We start from the raw sequence: 24,770 nt of genomic DNA on the forward strand, positions 1-24,770 counted from the left end.
CTTTGCCAAGATTTCACCATCCATCTTTCCTGAAGCTCTCTGATCCCGGGCGGCAGGGCAGCACACATTCCTGTACAGCTGAATTGAGATTTAGACTAGAAAGACTGTAGGCACTGATCCTCACTCTTATTTTTTGGCTTTCCCTCTTTTTACTAAATATCGATGCCCCTCAGATATCTACCTAAACCTTCTCCCTTCTCACCTCTTGCAATTCACCTTGCTCTCCCGAATGAATTGTTTTTGGCCACATCCAGAAGTGCCAACTCCTGGCTCTGTGCTCGGGGTCACTTCTGGTGATACTAAGGATCGAACCTGGGCCTCCTGCCTAAAAAGCACTTGCTCAATGCACTGGGCTATCTCTCCAGCTCCTGATTCAAGTTTTTGAGGTCCCAGCTTGGGTCACACACTCAAATTAAAGCCCCTTCTACTCCACCTAAGTTAGCTTAGTTCCCCTTCCCCTCCAGGACTCACACCCTTCTGGAGGCAGGTGTTGAGACCTACCAGGCAGGGCCCTGCGGTCGTTCACAGTTACTACCGCCATTACCACCTGGGGGCAGGTTGTGTAGGAGTGAGGGAGATACACACGTTAGATGGAATCAGGAAGAATAAATGAATGGATGGAGCAGCCCACCCATAGGAGAACTGGATCCAAACCAAGGTGGGAACCCACATCTGCTGGTTGTGGGATCTTGCACCAGGTATAGAGCCTTCCATCAATACCCTTGACACTGGAACCTCAAATTCTGTTACCTAGGGACAACAGTTAATTCCACCCTCCATCATGGGGTTGTCATGAGCAAGGTAAGCCTGAAGAACCTTATCTTGTCAAGCTCGATAAACCGAGAGTCTGACTTTGACACAAGGGCTAGTGACTGTGAGGGGAAGTGGTCACATAGAAAATCCACATCTGTTTTGGGTGTGTTATGAGGGCTGCAGAAAAAGAATGGCTTGCAGGCCCAGGTTTTCACATCTCCAAGTTTCTTAAAATGGCTCTCTGGGTGCCAGAAAGATAGTCCAAGAGTTAGGCCATCTGCCTGGTATGTGGCTGCAACGGTGATAACCCTGGTTTGAATCCAGACGCAACATATGGTCTCCACATTACCAGAATAAATCAATGCAAGCTTAAACATGTGGGAAAACCATGCTTTCCTTTGGAAAGGGGTTCTCATTCAGCCCCCGCTGGTGTTCTGACTAGGTATTCAGGATGGAAACACTGCCTGGTATATCTGATTTTTTACCTCAAGCAAAGCTGAGCACCAGAAAGCACTGTTGATAGTTTGAACTTAACTCTTGAAAAAGCAAAAGACAAAAACCCCAACCCCCAACACACAGAAGGAAAAGACTGTGGATATTTCTGTCCAGCACACCATAGCACTAGAAGGATGGCCTTCGATCCTTTCCTGGTACTCTCCATTTTCCTGAGCATCATTGGCACATGAGGGACTTGAGGACACTTGCACAGGCCCTAGCTCTGAGAGGTTGGGGAGACAAAGATCTCTTCCTTCCTCTAGCCCATTGCTTAGAATCAGAAGTGCTGTATTAGTTTCCACTCAGAGGAGCAGCTGGACTGCTGACCAGCCTCACCAACTCCCTGACACCTTCAAGATGTTGACATTTCCATGACAAGGAGAGGGGTTGGAGAAAGCGGTGGTCACAGAGTTGAAGGACTTGAGTTCAAGTTCAAGTTCTCCCTTTCAAAGATCCCTTTGTAAATTCTACTATGTACAAACCCAAATATAACTTCTGTGCTCTCCTTCTGGGGCTGAACATTATAAGCATTTCCCCATATTTCTTAGTCTTCAGGGTGATAATTTTTAATGGCTAGGTATCCATAATTTACTCTAGACTTATTAGTAGACATTGGCTTCTTCCCAAGGTTTCATAATTGTAAGCAATGCTGAGATAAGCAAGCATATTTTTCTAGGTATTGGTTAATTTCTCTTTCTTTAAGAAAGACTCTAGAAGTTAAAAATAAAACACTTTTATGATTTAATAAAGATTGCCAAATTGCTTTCCCAAAGGGCCGTACAGATTTACAACACGGCTCATAATACATGTGGTTAGAGTCCCACGGCAGCTCTTCCAGGATCGGGTATGAAGTTGGGAGGTTGTGTGGGCTCTATTTTATTAGACAAAAACATACACAATTATTTAAATATACATTTCTTAGATTATTTATGAGGTGAAATATATTTTGGAAGCTTTCCTATACGTGAACGGTAAGCCATTTATCTATGGACAGTAATGCTTCCCTCTCGCCAGCAAGTACACGTTAGTATAATATATACATTAACCCTTGGTCTCTCAACATTATGCATTTTTTCAGGCTACTAATTTTCTTCTTATAACATTCCTTAGTCTTTTCCCCTCGAAATTTCGTCAGTGATGTTTAAGCTTTGAAAGTCCTTCAAGGGCCAGAGAGAGAGTACAGTGGGTAAGGCCTGCACTATATATATATATATATATGTATATATATATCTTAGCCAAATCTATATCTATATCTATATCTATTCCAGGAGTGATCCAGTGATTCCTGAGCACATGATCAGCACTTATGGCAGGTAAGATGCTCAAACCAAAAATATACAATGAAGCACAGCAGGTAGGGCGTCTGCCTTGCACGCAGCCAACATGGCTGACCCGAGTTCGATTCCTCTGCCCCTCTCGGAGAGCCCGGCAAGCTACCGAGAGTATTCGATATGCCAGACACAGTAACAAAGTCTCCAATGGAGACGTTACTGGGCCCGCTCGAGCAAATACAATGAAGTAAAAAAAAAAAGTCTTTCAAGCCATAGATATGGGCATACCTGGTTTTATCCCTTTTTTGTGTGATATTGGAGCTACAGCACAGCAGTAGGGTATTTGCCTTGTACACAGCCGGCCGGACGAGCCGGGTTCAATTCCTCCACCTCTCTTGGAGAGCCTGGCAAGCTACTGAGACTATCTCGCCTGCACGGCAGAGCCTGGCAAGCTCCCCGTGTCATATTCAATATGCTAAACACAGTAACAACAAGTCTCACAACGAAGACGTTACTGGGCCCGCTTGAGCAAAACGATGAACAACGGGAGGACCATGACCGTGACATGATGATTAGCCTGGCAAGCTACCCGTGACGTATTCTATATGCCAAACACAGTAACAACACGTCTCACAAGGTTACTGGGCCTGCTCGAGCAAATCGATGAACAACGGGAGGACAGTGACAGTAACAGAGAGGTCGTTAGTTCATCTGGAGTTTATTTAGGCATGCGGTGTGAGGTAAAATCTGACTCAGACAGTGAAAACTAAGATTCTTTCAGGGACAAGGTACATGAGTTAAGAGTGTGAGACAATTCCAACAGGTACAGCCCGCCCCCAAGGGCCTGGGTTCCTCTCTGGGCACGCGCAGCTAGAAACAGCCCCGAGACAGCCAGTTTTCAACCCCTGAGCCGCGTGGGACGGGCACAGAGGCCCAGCTCTGGGCAACAAAGCTGAACGGCTCCAATTCCAACAGGTACAGCTCGCCCCCAAGGGCCTGGGTTCCTCTCTGGGCACGCGCAGCTAGAAACAGCCCCGAGACAGCCGGTTTTCAACCCCTGAGCCGCGTGGGACGGGCACAGAGGCCCAGCTCTGGGCAACAAAGCTGAACGGCTCCAATTCCAACAGGTACAGCTCGCCCCCAAGGGCCTGGGTTCCTCTCTGGGCACGCGCAGCTAGAAACAGCCCCGAGACAGCCGGTTTTCAACCCCTGAGCCGCGTGGGACGGGCACAGAGGCCCAGCTCTGGGCAACAAAGCTGAACGGCTCCAATTCCAACAGGTACAGCTCGCCCCCAAGGGCCTGGGTTCCTCTCTGGGCACGCGCAGCTAGAAACAGCCCCGAGACAGCCGGTTTTCAACCCCTGAGCCGCGTGGGACGGGCACAGAGGCCCAGCTCTGGGCAACAAAGCTGAACGGCTCCAATTCCAAACAGGAGACATTCCCAACTCCTCGCCCAGTGCCCGGGACTCTTTCCGGAGCCGCGGCCGCTAACGCGGCCGCGAAATATTTTCCCACTACATATGCCATAGGAACCATAAGCTAACTTCTTAGATGGAAACTTCTCTATTTTAGCTCAGCCACTAGAAATACAGTTGCCAATAACTCATAAGCCTATCTTAACTCACACTGCATATCAAGCAGAATAGTAACACTGAACGTGAAGGACTAAACCACACCTCTCACAATGGTAAAGCAACGCAAAAGCCCACCAAACATTCATATTGAAGAGTCTAGCCCAGATGACACCAACAGTACTGTAGTGTTAGACAACCTCTCTGACAAGGAATTCAGAAGGGAGCTACTTAGGATGCTTAGGGAATTAAAAGAAACAATGGAAACCAATGCCAATAGAAGACAAGAGGATCTGAAGGCAGAAATGAGGAAAATGCAATCAGAAATGTCAGACCTGAAAAATCTCGTAGGCGAATTGAAAAGCTCAGTGGAAGGCCTCAGCAGCAGAGTAACAGCGGCTGAGAACAGAATCAGTGAGCTCGAAGATGAAGTTCAGAGACTCTCCCGAAAAGAGCAGAAAATGGAAAAGAGACTCACAATTCGGGAACAGATGGCAAGAGAAGATCGTGATGAAGCCAAGAGGGGTAACATAAGAATTATTGGAGTCCCAGAGGGACAGGAAGAAAACCTCGATGAAGAAGAAACTGTCAAAGACATCATTGCTACAACATTTCCAGAGCTGAAGAAAACTTGTGACCACATTCAGGAGGCCCGAAGGGTACCAGCTAGAAGAAATCCGAATAAAAATACCCCAAGACACATTCTGATCAAAATGACCAAAACCTTAGACAGAGACAAAATTCTGAAAGCAGCAAGATCGAAGAAAGAAATCTCTTACAAAGGAGCATCCTTAAAATTCACAGCTGATTTTTCTGATGAAACCCTCATGGCCCGAAAACAGTGGTGGGACATAGTAAAAAAACTCAATGAAATAAATGCCTCCCCCAAAATACTTTTCCCAGCAAGACTCTCATTCATAATAGAAGGAACAACACACAGTTTCACAGACAAACAACAGCTCAGGAACTTCATAGACTCAAAACCATGGTTACAAGAACAACTAAATGGGCTACTTTAAGGCAAGAAAGGCCCCTCAAATACACCCAATTTTAACATAACAATGGGACAAAATCCCATAACAATAATCTCTCTCAATGTCAATGGGCTAAACTCACCAATTAAAAGACATAGAGTGGCAGGATGGATTAGAAAATTGAACCCAACATTCTGCTGCCTGCAAGAAACGCATCTCAATAGTCAAAGCAAACACAGACTCAGAGTCAAAGGCTGGAAAACAATCCTACAGGCAAACAGCTCCCAGAAAAAAGCTGGGGTAGCCATCCTTATATCAGACCACATTGATTTCAGAGTGAGGAAGGTCATAAGAGACAGTGAAGGCCATTACTTATTGATCAGAGGATCTGTACAACAGGAAGAACTTACAATAATAAATGTATATGCACCTAATGAGAGACCAGCAAAGTACTTAAAACAACTACTCATAGATTTGGAAAAAGACATCAATAGCAACACAATACTAGTGGGAGACTTCAACACTGCTTTGTCACCTCTTGATAGATCAACCAGACTCAAGCTTAGCAAGGACATACTTCATTTGAGGGAAACAATGGAAGAAAGGGACTTAGTAGATATATACAGGACACTTCATCCACAAAAAGCTGAATACACATTCTTCTCAAGCGTACATGGAACATTCTCCAAGATAGACCACATGCTGAGCCACAAAACATGCCTCCATAAAATTAAGAAGGTAGAGATTGTATCAACAATCTTCTCAGACCATAATGCGCTGAAATTAGAAGTAAATCACACACAAAAACAGAAAACTAAATCAAACACCTGGAAATTAAACAGTGCACTATTGAACAACGAGTGGATTAGAAAGGAAATCAAAGAGGAAATCAAAAGATTCCTAGAAACGAATGAAAATGAGAACACGAGTTACCAAAACTTATGGGACACAGCAAAGGCTGTGTTAAGAGGAAAGTTTATAGCTCTACAAGCATTCCTCAGGAAGGAGGAGCGAGCACACATAAGTAACCTAACCTCACAGCTTAAGAGCTTGGAGAAGGACCAAAAAAAGGAGCACAACCCGATCAGGAGAAAGGAAATAATAAAACTCAGAGCAGAGATTAACGAGATGGAAACCCAAAAAACAATCCGAAAGATCAATGAAACCAAGAGCTGGTTCTTTGAGAAAATTAACAAGATCGATAAGCCTCTAGCAAAACTCACAAAGAAAGGGAGAGAGAAAACCCTAATAAACCGAATCAGAAATGAAAAGGGGGTCATTACAACAGAAACCACAGAAATTCAGAGGATCCTCAGGGAGTACTTTGAGAAGCTTTATGCCACGGAACATCAAAACCTCGAGGAAATGGATAAATTCCTAGACTCCTACAGACTCCCAAGGCTGAACCAAGAAGACCTGGAATACCTGAACAGACCTATCACCATCAAGGAAATTGAAATGGTAATAAAAAGTCTCCCCAAGCACAAAAGTCCTGGCCCGGATGGATTCACTAGTGAATTCTTCCAAATCTTTAAAGAGGACTTACTCCCAATACTCTTTAAGCTTTTCCACGAAATTGAAATATCAAAAACACTTCCAAACAGTTTCTACGAAGCAAATATCACACTGATACCAAAAGCAGACAGAGATACCACAAAGAAAGAGAATTACAGGCCGATATCCCTGATGAACACAGATGCAAAGATCCTCAACAAACTACTAGCAAATAGAATCCAACTACTCATCAAAAAGATCATACACCATGACCAAGTAGGATTCATCCCAGGGATGCAAGGATGGTTCAACATTCGGAAATCAATCAACATAATCCACCATATCAACAAAAGAAAAGATAAAAAGCATATGATCATATCAATAGATGCAGAGAAAGCATTTGATAAGATCCAGCACCCCTTTATGATGAAAACCCTAGCCAAAATGGGTATAGAGGGGACCTTCCTCAACATAATTAAAGCCATCTACCACAAGCCTACAGCAAGCATCATCCTCAATGGGGAAAAACTGAGAGCCTTCCCTCTAAGATCAGGGACGAGACAGGGATGCCCACTCTCTCCACTGCTGTTCAATATAGTACTGGAAGTACTTGCAATAGCGATTAGGCAGGAAAAAGATATTAAGGGCATTCAGGTAGGAAAGGAAGAAATCAAGCTCTCACTATTCGCAGATGATATGATACTCTACTTAGAGAACCCAATAACTTCCACCAAAAAACTCTTAGAAACAATAGACTCGTATAGTAAAGTTGCAGGTTATAAAATCAATACCCAAAAGTCCATGGCTTTCCTATACGCAAACAGTGAGAGAGAAGAAAGCAACATGAAAAAAACAATCCCATTCACAATTGTGCCCCAGAAAATCAAGTACCTAGGAATCAGCTTAACTAAGGAAGTAAAGGACCTGTACAAAGAAAACTACAAAACGCTACTTCAGGAAATAAAAGAGGACATGAGGAAATGGAAAGATATCCCCTGCTCATGGGTCGGGAGACTTAACATTGTCAAAATGGCAATACTACCAAAAGCATTGTATAAATTCAATGCAATCCCTATAAGGATACCCATGACATTCTTCAAAGAAATGGAGCAAACACTCTTGAAATTTATATGGAACAATAAGCCCCCACGAATAGCTAAAGCAATTCTTGGGAAAAAGAAAATGGGAGGAATCAACCTCCCGAACTTCAAACTGTACTACAAAGCAGTAATAATTAAAACAGCATGGTACTGGAACAAAGGCAGAACTGCAGACCAATGGAACAGGGTTGAATACACTGACATCTCTCCTCAATCATATGCTCATCTAATCTTTGATAAAGGTGCAAGTAATGTGAAGTGGAGTAAGGAAAGCCTCTTTGGTGGATTGTGTTGGCATCGCTGGATGGCTACGTGCAGAGGGGTGGGCTCGGAACTCTGCCTAGCACCATGTGCAGGGGTGGGATCGGGATGGATTGGGGACCTCGGCATCGGACCAGAGACCATGGGGTACATTGGAGATAGAGTTGGCGGGACCCTCCATGACGTTGAAGCTAATGGTGTCTTCGGGGATGCCGCGCCACTGGCCGAGCGGGTGGGGACAGAGATGGATAGATGGGACTATCTTGAACTAGGGGGCTTCTGCACCTCCAAAGAAACAGTGACCGAGGTACGGGGACAGTCTGCGGAATGGGAAGGGATGTTCGCCGAATGCACATCTGACGGGGGGTTGATGTCCAGGATGTGCAGGATGCTGGTTGAACTCCACGGGAAGAGGGCATCCAACCCCATCCGAGGGTGGGGCAATGAGGTGAACAGAAACTTTCTCGGGGGGGAGATCCGAATGGCAAAGGGGCACGTGAGAAGGTGCTCTGCATCGTTGGTCATCGGGGAGATGCAGATCAGGGCCACGGTGGGATGCCATCTCGCACCTCGGAGACTGGCCCACATTCAAAAGAACGGGGGCGGCCGATGCTGGCGTGGATGTGGCGGGGGGGGGACACTCCTTCACTGTTGGTGGGAGTGTCCACTGGTTCAGCCCTTCTGGAGGACAGTATGGATGATTCTCAAAAGGTTGGAAATTGAGCTCCCATTTGACCCAGCAATACCACTCTTGGGAATATATCCCAGAGAGGCAAAAATGTATGGTCGAGGTGACATCTGCACTTGTTTGTTCATTGCAGCCCTCTTTACAATAGCCAGAAACTGGAGGAAACCTGAATGCCCAGGAACAGATGACTGGTTAAAGAAACTTTGGTACATCTACACAGTGGAGTACTATGTAGCTCTTGGAGAAGATGGAGTCATGAAATTTGCATACAAGTGGTACAATATGGAAAGTATCATGCTAAGCAAAATGAGTCAGAAAGAGAGGGATAGACATAGAAAGATTGCATTCATCTGGGGGATATAAGGTAACAAAGTATGAGATTGATACCCAAGAATGGCTGAGATCAGCACCGGGAGGATTACTCCATAACTTGGAGGCCGGCCGGGTATCCTGGAGGAAGGGGCTATTCAGATAGAGAAGGGAGCACCAGATGGAGGATGTTTGGAGGATCCTCCCGGGAGGGGAGATGCGTGTCGAGAGTAGACTATGGACTGAACACGTTTGCCGCTCGATGCCTCTTTTGCAGACCACAGCACCCAGGGGGAGGGAGAGAACACGGGGGATTGCCCTGCCACAGAGACGGGGGGATGGGGGGATGGGGGTGGGAGGGATATTATCCATGGTGGTGGAGGGTGGGCGCTGGTGGAGGGATGGGTGTCTGATCGTTGTGTGGTTGGGGCCAGGGCGCAGAGAATTGTAGATCTGCAACTTTAAAGGGAGTGGAATAAAATGAAGGGAAAAGAAAAAAAAAAAAAAGAGTGTGAGACAGGCTGGGAAAAGACAAATGGAACTGCTGGAGGCGAGATGAGGTCTCATCTTTCCAGGGATTCCTTCTTATATTTTTAAGGGCATCCATAAACCACAAAATGGGAAATGATCCAATATTTAAATGCTGGGTCACCGTTCGGACTAAGGACATTTCTCTGTGTTGATCAATCTTGGTCTCTGAATGCCTCTTTGCAGCCTATGTTTTTTGTTTGTTTCTTTGTTTTTAATTGAATCACCATTAGATAAACAATTACAAAGTTGTTCATGATTGAGTGTCAGTCATAGTGTTCCAACACCTGTCCCTCCACCAGTGTACATTTTCCACTCCCTTTTCTGGGCCTGCCTCTATGGTGGGGACTTTCTCTCTCTCTCTCTCTCTCTCTCCTGTCTCTGTTTCTCTGTCTCTGTCTCTCTCTCCCTTCCTCTTTCCCTCACTCCCTTCCTCTCTCCCTCTCTTTTCTTTTGGGCATTAGGGTTTGGAGCGATAGCACAGTGGTAGGACGTTTGCCTTGCACGCAGCCAACACGGCCGACCCGAGTTCGATTCCTCTGCCCCTCCTGGAGAGTCCGGCAAGCTACCGAGAGTATCTCACCCGCACGGCAGAGCCTGGCAAGCTCCCCGTGACGTATTCGATATGCCAGACACAGTAACAACAAAGTCTCCAATGGAGACGTTACTGGGCCCGCTCAAGCAAATCGACGAACAACGGGAGGGCCTTTACCTTTACCTTTACCTTTGAGGGTTTGCAATACAGGTACTGAAAGGTAAAGGTTGTCTCTTTACCTACTTTCAGCATGCAGTTCTTGTCCAGAGTGATCACTGCAATCTATGCTTTAAATGAACACTTTTGTACCTTATTGCAACAACATACACTGACTAAGCCTTGTCTTTCCCACGAACATCTTACAAAGCTTCTTTCTTTAGATATTAAAATGTTACAGATAACTAGGATTTCCAGGTCATTTCGTGACACCCATCTACTTGACACCTATTCTCTTTTATTATAAATCTGTGATATTTTAATGTCTTTAAAGAGCGCTCCTTTGTTATCCTACTTTTCTGAAATTTCTTCCATACTTTCCCTCTGCTTATTATTCCAGATGAAGTCTTAAACCATGGAAATCAAATAGCTTAAATTCCCTTTAGGATTCTGTTTGGCATTTCATTAAACCTATAAATTGACATATTTAGAGTATTTCACCTTCTCATCTAGGAGGATGTTATATTTTCTAATTATTCATGTCCTGCTTTATAGCTCTCAATAAATTTTTGCCATTTTTTTGTCACACAGCTCACATATCGTTCTCATTAAGATGATATTTTAATTTTTATTGATTTTTTGGACTGGGACATTTTTCATTATATTTCATAACTGGTTACTGCAAGTATATGGGAAATCTATTGACTTTCGAAAGCTATCTTGGAGCCCGGGTACAGGTTCTGAATCCTGATTAAGCACGACAGTCTTTTTAGTGAATGTTTCTGTGTCCTCCTGAGTACAAATGTATCCTTTGCAAAAATTGATAACTTCGTCTCAGGCTCTCCTCTCTGTTTCCTGCCTCATGTTGGCCTAAGCTTCCAGAACAATGCTAACATTTAGATAGAGTCTTATTTATTAGAGATTTTAAAGGAACTTTTCCCATCTTTTAAAAGTTGTAAACATTGAATATTAACTAGAAGTTACTGTTTCTTATAATGCTATGAATCTTCTTTCTTTGATTCTCAGTAGTTAAAACCTACCATTGTTATCAAAGTTGTTTTTATCATATGTAGAATAAAAAGGCAGATCTCAAGACAGGGAGCAGAAAGATGGTCTGCAATAATAGCAAGTGTGAACCACACAGCCCTGGGGGTGAATCCAAGCTCCCTGACCTCGTGTGACCAGCTCCTGTCCCACTTGGAAAATGGGCATAATACATCTGACAGTACACACTGCCAGTGAGAATGGAATCGATGCAGATTAAGTGAACTGATGTCAATAAATGGTGCATGAAGTAGTATTTGGCCTCTAGGACACTCTCAGTAGATTTCACATTCCTCCCTCTATCATTTGAAGGAAAAAGATAAGGGTGGTAGAAATACTTTTTCAAATGCAAGCTTTCCAAGGAATAGCTTTCATTTAGACTTGAGAAAACTCAACGGGATTTGTGAAAAAGACCACCCTTTCTTCTTGAGTGCCGAGGGATTCCCCCCATTTCCCCCCAAACCACAGTCTCTCCTGCACTCTTGCAAGGACTCTCTTGTCCTGTGACACAAATGAAAATAAAAAGTGAGCCTGACATGTAATATGAACCAGGAATGAAACAAACTATGCCTCTATTAGCCCTGAACATGAGTGCTGTTCAGATAAAGGCCGGAACAAGCAGCCACTCAAACTGAAACCAGATGTTTGGGGGTTTGGAGCGCACCATTTTTTTATTACCCTTCATATAACACTCATAGCCCTGTCACATTGACAGAAGGTCTTCTGCTCTGTTTCAGCAGCAGGAATCCTGCCCAACCTATTCAAAGGTGCCATCAGAAACCTTGCATGACTGTAAAGATCAAGCATCTCTTCCCCAGTGCAGTCCCTGGGACCAAAGGGCCTGAGGCCAGCAGGCGCCCAGACATGTCTTCTGAGCAGAGCCGGGACTGCACATGCATTGGCAGGGGAGAAGGATCCTGGGGGCTCCAGGAAGAGAGTTCTCATCCTGGAGGTACCAGGCACACACGCAGGATGAGAAGACTCTGGATCTAGACTTAGATTCAAATCCTTAATTCTCTGTGAGTCTGGGGAGGCTCAGAAAATCCTTGGGAACTTGTTTCTTCTCTATAAAGTCTGGATTAACTGTTCCAGTCTCCTTGGGGCTGCTAGAACATCTGCTAGATAACGCACACCTAGTAATGGCACTACGATAGCACAGCGGGTAGGGCGTTTGCCTTGCACGCGGCCAACCCCGGGTTTGATTCCTCCATCCCTCTTGGAGAGCCTGGCAAGCTACCGAGAGTATCCTGCCCGCACAGCAGAGCCTGGCAAGCTCCCCGTGGCATATTTGATATGCCAAAAACAGTAACAACAAATCTCACTTCGTGTTCCTGGAGTGAGCAGACTCCATTTGGGCTACACTAGCACGTGATAGGGACGAACGGAGATGTTACTGGTGCCCGCTCGAGCAAATTGATGAACAACGGGATGACAGTACTACAGTGCAATAATGGCATGCACCCTCATCAGGCCAGATCACCAGGGACTGTGACTGCTATCAACGATAGCCGATGCACCTTTTATGTGCCTGCTGCCAGCTTTAGAGCTGAACAAGGGTTGACTGAGTTTATCTCCATGGTCATCCCTATGCAGCAGGCTCCAAGATTGTTTTTCAGGTAAGGAAATAGGCACGCACGGATGGGCTATCTGTCCTGGCCCAGGTGGCAGGGACTGGCTTCAAACCAGCCTGCCAGGCCTATGACTCCTGGGCTCAGTGCTGACTCTCTCCATCCACTCTCCTTGCAGTCCGGTGGGCTTCATCCTTCATCGCTGCTGCTATTCTGGGCCCACAGGGGACCAGGTCTCACTCTTCCTCCCCGAGGCCTGGCCCCCGGCGTCTGTCCTCCTTCCCCTGCTCCCACCTCCTCCCATGAATCATCTCCCCTCTCTCCTGGGCCTCCCACCTTCTCTCCTGGCTCTGTTCCCACAACTGACAATGCTTGAGATGCTCCACCCTCTACCTGACACGAACCTTTCCCTGAACCTGCCGCCTCCTCAGCCTCCTGGCGTGTCTCCTCCCTGCTCTGTGTAAGGGAATTGTTTCTCCTCCTTGACACCTCTGGCTTATGCCTGAACTCCGGGTGACCCTGCCCCCACCTGCAGCAGAGGTAGAGACTGCTTCCAGGAGGTTGACAGTATTCTCCTAAGGGCCCCTTCCAGCACCTTCTTGGTGATCTGGCCCTCTACTTCTTTCCCAAGGTGAATCTGTACATCTTTCTCCCATTGCCTTCCTTCTCCTAAGTCCTGGGGTTCCATCATTGCTCCTTATTTCTCAGCCCTCTACTTTCCTCCTCTCTGCCCCGTTCCCCAACATCTACACTAAAATGATATCCCTTGGGTCAGTCTCCAAAGCAGAGATATCTCAGAATCAAACACAGGGGTTCTCCTTCTGCCCACCGGTAGCTGCCAACTGCTAAATTCCATCAGCACTCAAGTCTGGTGGAAATTTCCCATCCCCTCCCTTCTTTCCTAAGAAGCCCCATTTCCTTCCTAGTATTCTAGCCAAATTAGTCCTACCAGGATACATCCAATTCTCCAAGGTGGAGCCCTCCAACTTCTCCCTTACAACTGAAATACAAGGGGCCAAAAGGGCCAGGTTTGACCTGTGAATATTCCTTCTATCAGACAAAAGCTGCGGCATTTGCCCTAGTTCAGGAGTGTTTTTCCACCTAACTCTATTGGTTATTAAAAGAGTTTTTTCACTGGTCACCCCGTTTCGTTTTATTTTTTGCTTTTTTAGCCATACTCGGTGGTGGTCAGGGGTTACTCCTGGCTCTGCACTCAAGGAATCACTCCTGGCAGTGCTGGGGGATCATACGGGATCAAACTCAGGTTGACCGTGTGCAAGGCAAGTACCCTACCACTGAACTATCTCTCCAGCCCGGTCACCCCAGTTTAGAAACTAACCCACTTGTCTATACTTGCTGCCAAAGAGATGGATCCAAAAGGGGGACCATACTGCATCTCTACTTAAAGGCTCACCGATGTTCTTTACACACGCAAGCTAGCCTGACTTGGTCTGATTTCCTTTCCTAGGTTCTTCTCTGAGAACCACTCACTTCAGTTCCTCCTCAAGCCCAGCCCTCTGTGCACACAAACTCTTACATAGGTACATGCTTACAGGGAAAGTTTGAGAGGCAAAGTGTGGTTCCTACATCCAGAGAGACAGGAATGTGATTCCAGCTCCTCCCCGGCTGGCTTTGTAGCATCTGCCTGGCCACACCAACAGGAGGTACCCCATCTTGGTGTGTGTGTGTGTGTCCTAAGTAGGGTCTGATGCATCTAGGATGGGACTCAGAGTATGCACCAAACACAATAGCTACCAAAATGAAGATCCACAAAGGTCTGCAAGAAGAACAGAGCATTCGAGAAATTCCTTTAGGAATTGAAGGTGATCAAACTGATAAGAATGAAAAGAAGAGCTCTGGCATGATTTGGAACCCACATTCCCAATTTCCGAGTGCCGCCAAACCATCTAAGGGACTGAAGCAGCTTCTAAGTTGCTCTGCACTCTGAATCCAGTACTTTGGGTGTGTGGATTCCTCAGTCAGAAAAAGCAGCATTTTACCTGGGAGAGGCCATGCCTTCTCTCTGCCCCAAGAACACTGCTCACTAGGAGTTCATGTCTGCAGGAGAAGGTTCTCAGCTTCAGGGAGCATCTGTGACCGTTGACTCCTCGCTTGGAGTTCACAAATCCAGGCCGAGCCATGTTCAGAGCCCTGAGCCAGGCAGCGGTGGCTTCCTGTGACCCAGTGGCCTCGAAGTGGCCTCATGCTCTCGTGGTCTTAGGTACTGCTTTGCCATTTTTAAAGGGCGAAGCAGGCCCATCTATGCCCATCTGCAGAGACCATGTGCTAGTAAAAAGGGATTGCTACTCCCTCACCTTCTCACTTAACTGCCTCCCTTTTGGGGAAACTCTTCACCCCCACTCCAGCCCCAAGTCAGGAATGGTGCTGATTCCCATGTGCTTTCCAGCTCACAGGCACTTCATTCACAGCAGACGTTCCAGCACCTTCCACAGCCAAGGCAGAAGCAAGGGGGCTCTGTTACCCACCCCTCAGCTCCTAAGGAGCAGGGCGCTGGGGTGTGACATGTCTTTGAAGAACTGTCTGTGAAAGGGTTGTTCTCTCAGCCAACAGCAGGCTCGAGTCGGTGAGCATTCTCTTCCCTCCACGCAGTGGCTCCAGCACTTAGCCAACCAGATGTTCGGCAAATGTTGACCGTGTGAGACACTGACAAATGTGCTGAGAGCCGAGGATGAGCCACATACTTGCATGTCACTGTCTGACTCTCGAGAGTTGGCTTCAGTCCTAGTTGCAGGGGAGCTGGATGAAAGTCTCATTTGTCTCAAGCCCTGTAGCTCATGGGCCACGATTCAGAGCTTGGCGGGTGGGACTCCACAGCCCTTCCCTGACCACCTCACCTCCTTGCCCCCAAGCCAAGTGCTACAGACTTGGGTCTTTGCAGGGGGCAGTACAGAATGAGAGGCCTTGGGGTGGAGGGATCATGCCCACATGTGGGGACCCAGAGAGACCCCAGTAAGCCTCTGTGCTTCAGTTGACAAGAAGAGGAGGAGCAAATGCCTACATCAACTGAGAGAGTAGGAAAGAGTTATTGGAGGGGGTCAGAGTGATAGTTCAGTGGATAGGGCATTTCCTTGGCATGTGACTAAGCACGGTTTGAGGTATCCGTATAGTCCTCTGAGCTTGCCAAGAGTGTGTCCTGAGCAGAGCCAGGAGTATGCCCTGAGCACTGCCGGGTATGGTCCCAAAATAAAACAAAATAAATCAAAGTAATTGGAAAAGAAAAAGTTTGACCATTGGTGACCAACACAAAACCCTCACAGATTAAATGGGAAACTCCACCTGAATGGGAAGGGTAGGGGTCTTGGGGGGACAAGCATGCAGACAGGTATCTACTGCACTGCTGGCACCCTGGGAGCTGGGGTGCACAACTTAAAGATGTGACCCTTTTGAGGATGCTCAGTGATGCCATCACACATGGGAAATCTGGTTCCTGGGATGTTAGGGATGGAGTGTGTTGCTAACCTGGGTCTAATTGGGAGAAGCTGGTGTGTCACAGAAGACATCTAAGCCTCAGTTTCCTTCTCTGTCACATGAAAACTATATGCACACTTCTGCACACAGCCAGTGCTCATGTATGATTCATTGGAAGTGTCACCAGGGCTCTGTCAGCAGATGTCTGTGCCACCCTGAGAAGTCACGTCCCTTCTCTGAGCCCTCCCAGGCTCAGCTTGAAAACTGTTGGATTTAAAGGAGTAATAGACTTACAGGGGCATGGAGTATAGTGGATCCCAGAGTCGCCCCAAGGCGATGCCCTGAACCAAGCATAAAACAGTAACCCTGGCTGTGGGAGTGCTGAATGGAGGATCCAGAACCTTCTGGACTGTCCACCTGGACTGTGTGCAGCCCCTCACTGGAGCCTCTTACCTTCAAGTCCCCTTTGTTGGCGCCTGTCCTCATTCACCCTAGAGCAGGACATTCCTCACTTCTTTCCTCTTCCTTCTATAAGCTCTTTCCTGAGAGCAACACTTCATTCTTTGGAGGGAGGAGCACCCTGGCGATGCTCAAGGACCACTCCCAGCTCTGTGCTTAGAAGCAATACCTGGCCATACTCAGGAGCCACCCTTGGTTGTGCTCAAGGATCCCTGCTCTTGGTGGTGCTCAGGGGACCATAAGTGATGTGGAAATTGACCCACTGCCATGGCTGCAGTAGCATATAAGGCAAGTGCCTTAATCCCTCTCCTATCTCTGGCCCCAGCATGCTAACACCTGGGGCTTCCCGAGACAGCACCAATCTGTTGGTTCCGTTCTATTTCCAAAGCCTCCATCCTGGCCCAGGCTCCGTCAGCACTGTCAGAGGCTGGTCGGAGCTTTTCAAAGAGCATCCCCGCTGCCACTTGAAGAGATGCTTTCGAATACGGAAACTGGGGCGGGAAGTTCAAGCCACACTCTGCCAGTGCTCTTGGAATGAAGCAGCCACCTAAGGAAAGAACCCCGATCCCTGAACCTCCAGCTCTTCATCTGGAAAGGGGAATCAAAATACTTACTGCCTCAAGTTCTTATGAAGCTTAGGTTACAGAGGGAAAAGAACTAAGTGATATACAGACTGGCCTCAAGGTTCACTGAGTGGCTGAGTAGAAGGAAAACAGAAGTAAGTCTAAACTTCAAAAAAAGGGTGGTGTCTTGAGTCTCAGAAAGCTGCAGATTGTTGAAGATGAAAGATCTCGCTTCTGACTTTGATTTTTCTTTTTTTGGATTTTTGTGGTTATACCCAGTGATGCTCAGGGGGTTACTCCTGGCTCTGCACTCAGGAATTACTCCTGGCAGTGCTCAGGGGACCATATGGGATGCCAGGGAGTGAACCCAGGTTGGCCACGTGCAAGACAAACACCCTACCTGCTGTACTATTGCTCTGGGCTCCCCACTTCTGAGTTTTGGGCTCAGACAAATACACATTTAAGTCGCCACCTTTTTCTTTTTTCTTTTCTAATCTCAAGTCTCTTATCCATAATAGGAAGTGATAATAAAAATAACAGCAACCACATCATGAGTTTGTTGCAAGGCTTAAGATGTCCTAGAACGTTATAAGCCTGTAACTTCATAAGGGATAACTTCGTAACTCTGTAAATCATGACAATTCAACAACAACAATTAAATTAGATTAAAATTTGAAGAAAGGAAAAGAATGTGCTCAGTCCTGTAAGTTGAAATGGGGAATCACACTTGGGTGTCCATATATGTCTCCTATTCTACTCACTGCCTGGAAGCACACACAAGGCCCCAGGCTTCTGGACATCCACATGTGGTGTTGGAAAGACTATTCATGATGAAGACAGCGGCATGTTTTATTGTCTGATTTTATTTTATTTTGTTTTGGGGGCCAGAAGTGATGATGCACAGGGCTTACTCCTGGCTTTGTGCTCAGGAATCACTCCTGGTAGGCTCAGATGACCATCTGGAATGTTATGGATCCAATGCGGTCAACTGCATTCAAGGCAAGTGCCCCTCCCACTGTACTCGTTGTTTTATTTTTATTTTAGAACTCGCTTGGTTTTAGAGCTGTGCGTGCATGCATGTGAGTCCATGTACACACATCTAGGCCAGAGGACCGGCAGCCAGTGTTCTCTGTGCATATATACCTATGTATATAGTCAGCAAAGTGCTTTAGGAGTTTCTTCAAAAGATAAACTGATTTAATTTAAAACCATCAGCTGGATTGAATCATCTGCTTTAAATGGAGGGAAAAAGTGAAAGTATACATAATGTAGTCATTTGTTAAATTAAACACAATTATTTCTCCAGTGACTTAATTACAAACAAACATAAAAACTCTGGATTCTGACATCTTCAGATCTTCTGAAATTCTGCATTCCACATCAAGCATTTCATGAAGGGAGGGAGGGTAGGATTTCAATTTGTGTGCTAAGCAAACCTGAGAGCTACAATTGTATACCGCAACCATAATGACTTCACTAAAATGAGACCGAAACTTTTAATTAACCTGCCGTGACAAATTATAGCTCGGTGCTCACAGGTAACGATCAACGACAGCTGAGACTCAACGCTGGGGCTGGGGGTGGGTGGGGTGGGGGATTAATAGCAACCTCAGCATCAGTCTGTTTTTGTATTCAAGGAAAAAAAAATAGAGGCATTCATTAAACAATCACCGTGACTTGCAGACATGCAGACAGGTCAGAGAAAATGTGCAAGCCGGGAGGCAAGAGGAACGACAGGGAGAGAATATTTCCAGCGCCAGAGCTGAGGCATTGGTTTGTACTCCCTGATCTTCACAATAGGCAGAGCGCACGGGTCCAATCTCACTTTCCAGAAGAGGAAAATGAGGCTGAGAGTGGTGATGTGACCGTTGGCACGGAGCGAGTGTGGACAACGGCGGGAGGTAAGAAGGGCAAGGGGTGCTCAGAAAGCGCTTGCTTCCGAAGCTTAGCAGATGGACCATCAGTTCGGAATCACTTAACTGCTACTCAGATCTACGTGGCTATCATTTCTGGGTAAAAAAGGCCGAGGAATCTTAGTTTCAAGCTAGTTTCTTAAGTGATCCTATCATACAACCGTGTTGGAAATGAAGAGATGTCCCAGATCGACATGTGGGTTCTCCTTCTGCCCAACCTCTCATTCTGCTACCTGTAACATGCTCTGAGTAGACAAAGTGTGTCTGTATACACATGAGTCACCTGACGTCTATCTTTGGGTGCTGCTCTGGGGCGCGGAATCTAAGGATGCCTGCCCACCCAGCCTGCGTGCTAACCACACTGCATTACACACGGTGTCTAAAAAGCACAATATAGCCTTCCTGCTCTTAAAGATACCACAGGGTTAAGGGAGGCAAAGGAAAATTTCATCATTTAAGTGAGAATAGGAGAACCAAGAGGGAAAAGCAAGACCTTCTCCTTAATTATGACAAAACAGGTTAGCAAGCTCCGACAAGTCAAAGGCTGGCAAAAGTACCGAACCCTACCTGCTTTCTATTTCTCTGTGATGCATCTCCTAATTAAAAGGAGTGATCTCTGGGGGATTGTATTAATACCCTTCTGCATTTGTGCTCGGTTATTAAAAATAAAGAGTTCTGATGGCAAGAAGGTCGTGCTAAGAGCCGGCCATACTCTGTGTCGTTTGACAAGAACTCAAGCAGGGGTGCCAGGATGGGGCCAGGGCTGCGTGTTGGGTCTCTGTGACATTAGTGACCACTGGGTGGCAGCTGCCGATTCCAGACTCTTAAGACAACTTGAGCTGGAGAACTCAGAGATGTGCACAGGGTTAAAACACCAGAGTGTTGAATGCAGAACTGCACACATGTCTACATTGCATCGGTGGGGGGTGGGGGACCCAGGACACAGTGATCACCAAGCACATGGCTTCCGCCATCCTACTGATGCTGGCCATGGGCACATGCAACCCCAGTGAACAAAGAGACTTTCGGGGAGAGAGAGAAGAGCATTTCCCAGGTCCTGTACTTCCAACTCCCAGAGACCAATGACCAGGACAGGCTTCCAGACACAATGGCACAGTGGGACACCTTCTTTTGTCCCAGGGGTGCTGGGGCATGAGGGCAGCTACTGAGCCTGAATTTACTGAGGAAGCTTATACAACACCCCATCTTTTTGGAAAGGCACTTGCTGCTGCATTTGCTGATACGAAGTAAAACTCTGCAACTGAAACAAGGAGCAGATGGCTTGAAAAGAACTCCTGGCATTAAAAAGAAAGAACCAGGGTCTGACTCCATGTACTCATCTGAAGGGCTGCAATGCTGATTAGAAAATCTCTTTCCCAAACCCACTGTGCTCAGAGAAGCATTACTCACAAGAGGCAGGGGACAGGCGGCCAGATATTAGCGCTGTGGCCAATGCCCAGTGGAGCAAGCTCTGCCATAGGAAAAGAGGAGCTTCCGCCTGGTTAGTGGTGAGCTCTGTGGTACCCGGAGACTTTGGGAACAATGTGGTACTTCTCAAAGGTGATTAGATGGAACAAAATGAGGAAGGAAGTGAAGACAATGAAAGGATGGTTTCCTTTACTCATGGGCAGAATATGGATAATGACAGCAAACTGGCAAGAAACAACCAAACTAACCACTAGCTCAGTACAAACAATGATGGTTTCCAGAGGGAAGAGGGTGGGTAAGAGAATTGAGGACAGAGGGCTTTTGGGTTGCCCTCTGAACTTTGCACAGCTCTGAACTTTGGTGGGAGCATAATGGCGAGGCACAGAGCAAGGGTTGAAACTAAACCCCTGAACCTCTATGATGATGGAAAACAGCAACCAGTCAATGAAAACTTGATTAAAAAAAAAACAGGTTTGGCGAGAGTTTGTGGACCCAAGGACAAGACCCAGAGGCTTTTATTTAACTACATCCTCTGTGGCTGAGAGACTGGCAGTCCTGGAGATGGAGTTCTGAGGCAAGCTCTAAGGTACACCTTGTGCTCAGCAGAATGTCCTTCCCAGGTACAATGGCTTGTTGAAGGTTGCTTTTCCAGACTCTGTCCTGGTGCCTTCTTTTTCCTGTTTGTTATTTTTGTTGTTGCTTTGGGGGCAACCATACCTGGTGGTGCTCAGGACTCCTCCTGGCTCTGTGCTCAAGGATCATTCCTGGTGGTACTTAGGGAACCATCTGGAGTACCTGGGTCAGCCATGTGCAAAGCAAACACTCAACCCTTTGTACTATCACTCCGGCCCTGCCCTGATGCCTCTTTAGAAACACTAAGACACTGATTTCTGGACCAACACCAGAACCACCACATGCTACAATACACAGCAGGAAGGAAAGGCATACTCCACCTGTCTGTACACATGAGGAAGCAGAGAAAGGTTCCAGGAAACATGACACACAGCCTGAGAGATGCCTAGGCACTAGCTGAGAGCAATGATCCCCTTCTTCGTGCTGACCCCTTGGTGATACACAGTGCTCGGCCAGCCTCCATGCTCCCAGTAAACCTCCTATATCTCAGACCGCATCCTCACCACAGTTCCAACATGAGCCTGGTCTCCCACTCTCTCCAAGCCTTGATGCTTTTGTATCATCTACACGGCTATTGGCTTCTTAACAAAACCAACAGGAAGGGAGGAGAAAGCCACACAAAGCCCCCCACCCTCCAAACCCCCAAACCAACGCACATACAAAAGCAAAACCTCCAAATGCAAAGGAGTGAGTGGAACCACATGAGAATAAGGACAACAGAGTTTTTCCAGAGAAGCGATGACTAAAGAGAGGTGGTCTCCATCTGCCCAGCACCTAGGGTTCCTGTGGGTGCTACCCACCCTGGGTCTTTAAAGGCATCTGTGGCCCTACATGCAAAGGGGCCCAGAGAGGAAGCCAGGAAGCGGGCAGGCAAGGGTCCGGGCTTAGAGGGTCTCCATCTGTCCTGGATGCTCGATATCCATTTTTCTGTTTCTTGGTGAGCTTGGCCAGGAGGCCTCATGCCAACTCTGGGGAGAGGGGATGGTATCTCTGGTGCTGGGCAAGGCCGGTCCTTCATCAGCTCTAGCTTCAGCCCCCAAAGTCTGTCCCACCCGAAGAGACACAGCACATGGTCCCCAGTGCTGCCTTCCTTACCGATGGCGGTGGTGAGAAAGGAAACCACTTCAGACTCCTTCCCATCATTGTAAAATGCCAGGTGCCAGGTCCCCGAATCTAAATACTGGATAAAGCCGGTCTCGTGGCTCGAAGGGGGCGTGACTCCCCGGGACTGGCGCTGGGGCCCCTCCAGGCTTCGGGCCTCTGGGCTCAGCAGTCTCCTTCCGTCCAGCAGTTCCACAAAGTCAAACTAAAGTCCAAAGAGAACATGGTTAATACAGGGGCTGGCTCCCGGAAGCTCAGCTCCTGCAGGGGCCAGAGAGGGACAGGGGGCTGATGCCAACCGGAGGGGAAGAACCAGCCCCAGCTGCATCCCTGCAGCCTCAGGACCATCTGTGAGCAAAACAGAGGCAGCAGATTAGCTTACAGCTCCTTTTGCTTTGATTTTGGCAAATAGGTGGCGAATCCTTCCCTGGCAGAGATTGTGGTGGGCCAACCATGCTTCTCCTGGGCACCCAGTGAGAGATCCCACTCTCGGTGCAGGGCCGGGGCTGGGGCTGCAGGCACCGTTAGTGGCAGGATGTGAGGACGGACCCTGACTGACAGCTCGCTTCCTTTTGTCAGTGATTCTTTCTAAATACCCTCGATTGAGGGAGCAGTGTGAGGGAAACGAAACTGGATTAGCTCAAAACTCTTATCGATAATTACATGCTGTGTCAAACATAATTGCCGATTGATCTGAATCTGCGAGAGCCAGACTCAAGAGTAGCATTAACAGCAGGTAGGTGGTTAAGTTGTACTGCCCTGCTTGCAAGAAAATTAAGTAATTATTCACAGTCTTCCTGCCCATCCACCCACCCATCCATCACCCATCCGTCCATCATCCATCTATCTTTCCCTCCATCCATCTGCCCCTCCATCCTTTTATCTGTCTGTCCATTCTTCTACCTGTCTAGTAATACACCCCATGCATCATCCATCCATCCATCCATCCATCCATCCATCCATCCATCCATCCAGTTAGCCACCCATTCTTCCATCCATCTATCCTTCCTTTTTTAAAAAAATGTAGCTAGCTATTTATATCTTTAACCAAAAATCTTAAATGATTACTATAAAACTAATTTTCTTCTGAAACGCATCCTGAGTATCTACATGGTTTATGTTATTCCAGCCCCAGAGCTAAAGGCCCTTGGAGTGTGTGTTCTCCATCTTTGTAACTGCTAATACAACCATCAGCCTGGATGAGTTCTCCAAGTGTTTCTGGCACCCACATGCCTGAGTAATGTGTGGCCTGGAAGGAGAGAAGGAACGTGAGAAACCAGAGAAGGACCATTTATTCTGTGTCAGATCCACACTAGCTGCCTTGCTCATGCTGTTTCCGACTCAACCACAGTCCCACTGGTGGGCTCTGGTCTTCCTGTCTCTGCAAGCTGGGAACTTGCTTGTAGAGGAAAACCAGCAGGCCTGAGGTCACAGAGTTGAGAATTTAAATCCAGGTCTTCCCTTTTCCTCCTCCACCCCATTTCCTGGAATTGAATTTAGGGGACTAGCAAATAACAGGAAAGCTACTGTGAGATTTCCTGGTGTCTTACAAATCCCTGACTACCTTATTCACCTAAACTTTGGGTCCTGACCAGGGTACTGGGCTGAACAGGTCTTAAAAACAAATGCAAGAAGGTCCCATTTGGCACTCAGGGATCCAGGTGGAAGCATCGGGTGGGCTGCTTTTCTTAGTTGGGTGGGGGGTATTTTCCAAGTGTACTCAGAAGGTCTGGGGGCCCTGCTGATGGTTCTTGGTCATCGGAGTGTTGATTGATTCAGTGCAAGTGTTGATGTCTGAGCTGGTGATGCGGCTGGTGTTGGGGACCCCCAGTCCACGTCAGTGGTGCTGAACTCTCCTGGGCTGCTCCCTCCAGTGCTCAGGAGACTGTGTGGTGTCAGGAATGGGACCTGAGTGAGGTGCATGCCAGGTGCAGCCCCAACCACAGCCTTGTCTCCTGCCCTGGTGCCAGCCTCCCCGGGGGTGCATAGGTTGGTGCTGGAATGCCTAGGGCTTGCAGAATGAATGGGACCTAGTTACCTGTGTATGTGAGGGAGGGAGGCCCTTCCGGCCATATATGCCGACGAGAGCAGCCTTTCCTAGAGACACGTTGAATTTCAGGTGCACGGGGTGGTCGATGAAGACCTGAGATCTCCAGAAGGTGCCGGGAGGAATCTTCTGGGAAGCCCGTCTCCCCACGTCGATCTCTCCGGAGTCTATAAAACTGTCCTCTGGAAAAAAACTACTGGGCTTTCCTACCAAGACATGGGGAAGGAAAGAAAATAACATCACGGTCAGCCACAGGGGAGTGGGAGCAGGGCGTCCGAGTGAGCCAGGACCCTGACACACACACACACAGTGGCCCACTCCCAGCCCCCCACTCCCAGCCCCCTTTGAGGAGCCAGAATATGCAGAACTCTTTTTTCCAGTGATGCTCAAATTGTTCTGCTAAAAATGTACGTTCTTCCAAGCAGTATGGGTCCTCCCCAAGGGCCATCT

The 24,770-nt window shown here is 47.3% G+C and overlaps 1 protein-coding gene across 2 annotated transcripts in view; it reads right to left on the reverse strand.

Annotated features, from left to right (window-relative positions):
* TENM4 (teneurin transmembrane protein 4) overlaps window positions 1–24,770 on the reverse strand; it is a 371,175-nt gene that overhangs the window by 166,717 nt on the left and 179,688 nt on the right. For both annotated transcript variants that reach the window (XM_056115823.1, XM_056115822.1), the window contains exons 7-8: window positions 24,312–24,526; window positions 22,268–22,478 (exon numbers count right to left, since the gene is read on the reverse strand). In XM_056115823.1, coding sequence (XP_055971798.1) covers window positions 22,268–22,478; window positions 24,312–24,526 — 426 coding nt within the window. The remainder of the gene's footprint in view (window positions 1–22,267; window positions 22,479–24,311; window positions 24,527–24,770) is intronic.

This window comes from Sorex fumeus, unplaced genomic scaffold, assembly GCF_029834395.1.
Source record: "Sorex fumeus unplaced genomic scaffold, SorFum_2.1 ptg000030l, whole genome shotgun sequence".
NCBI lineage: Eukaryota > Metazoa > Chordata > Mammalia > Eulipotyphla > Soricidae > Sorex > Sorex fumeus.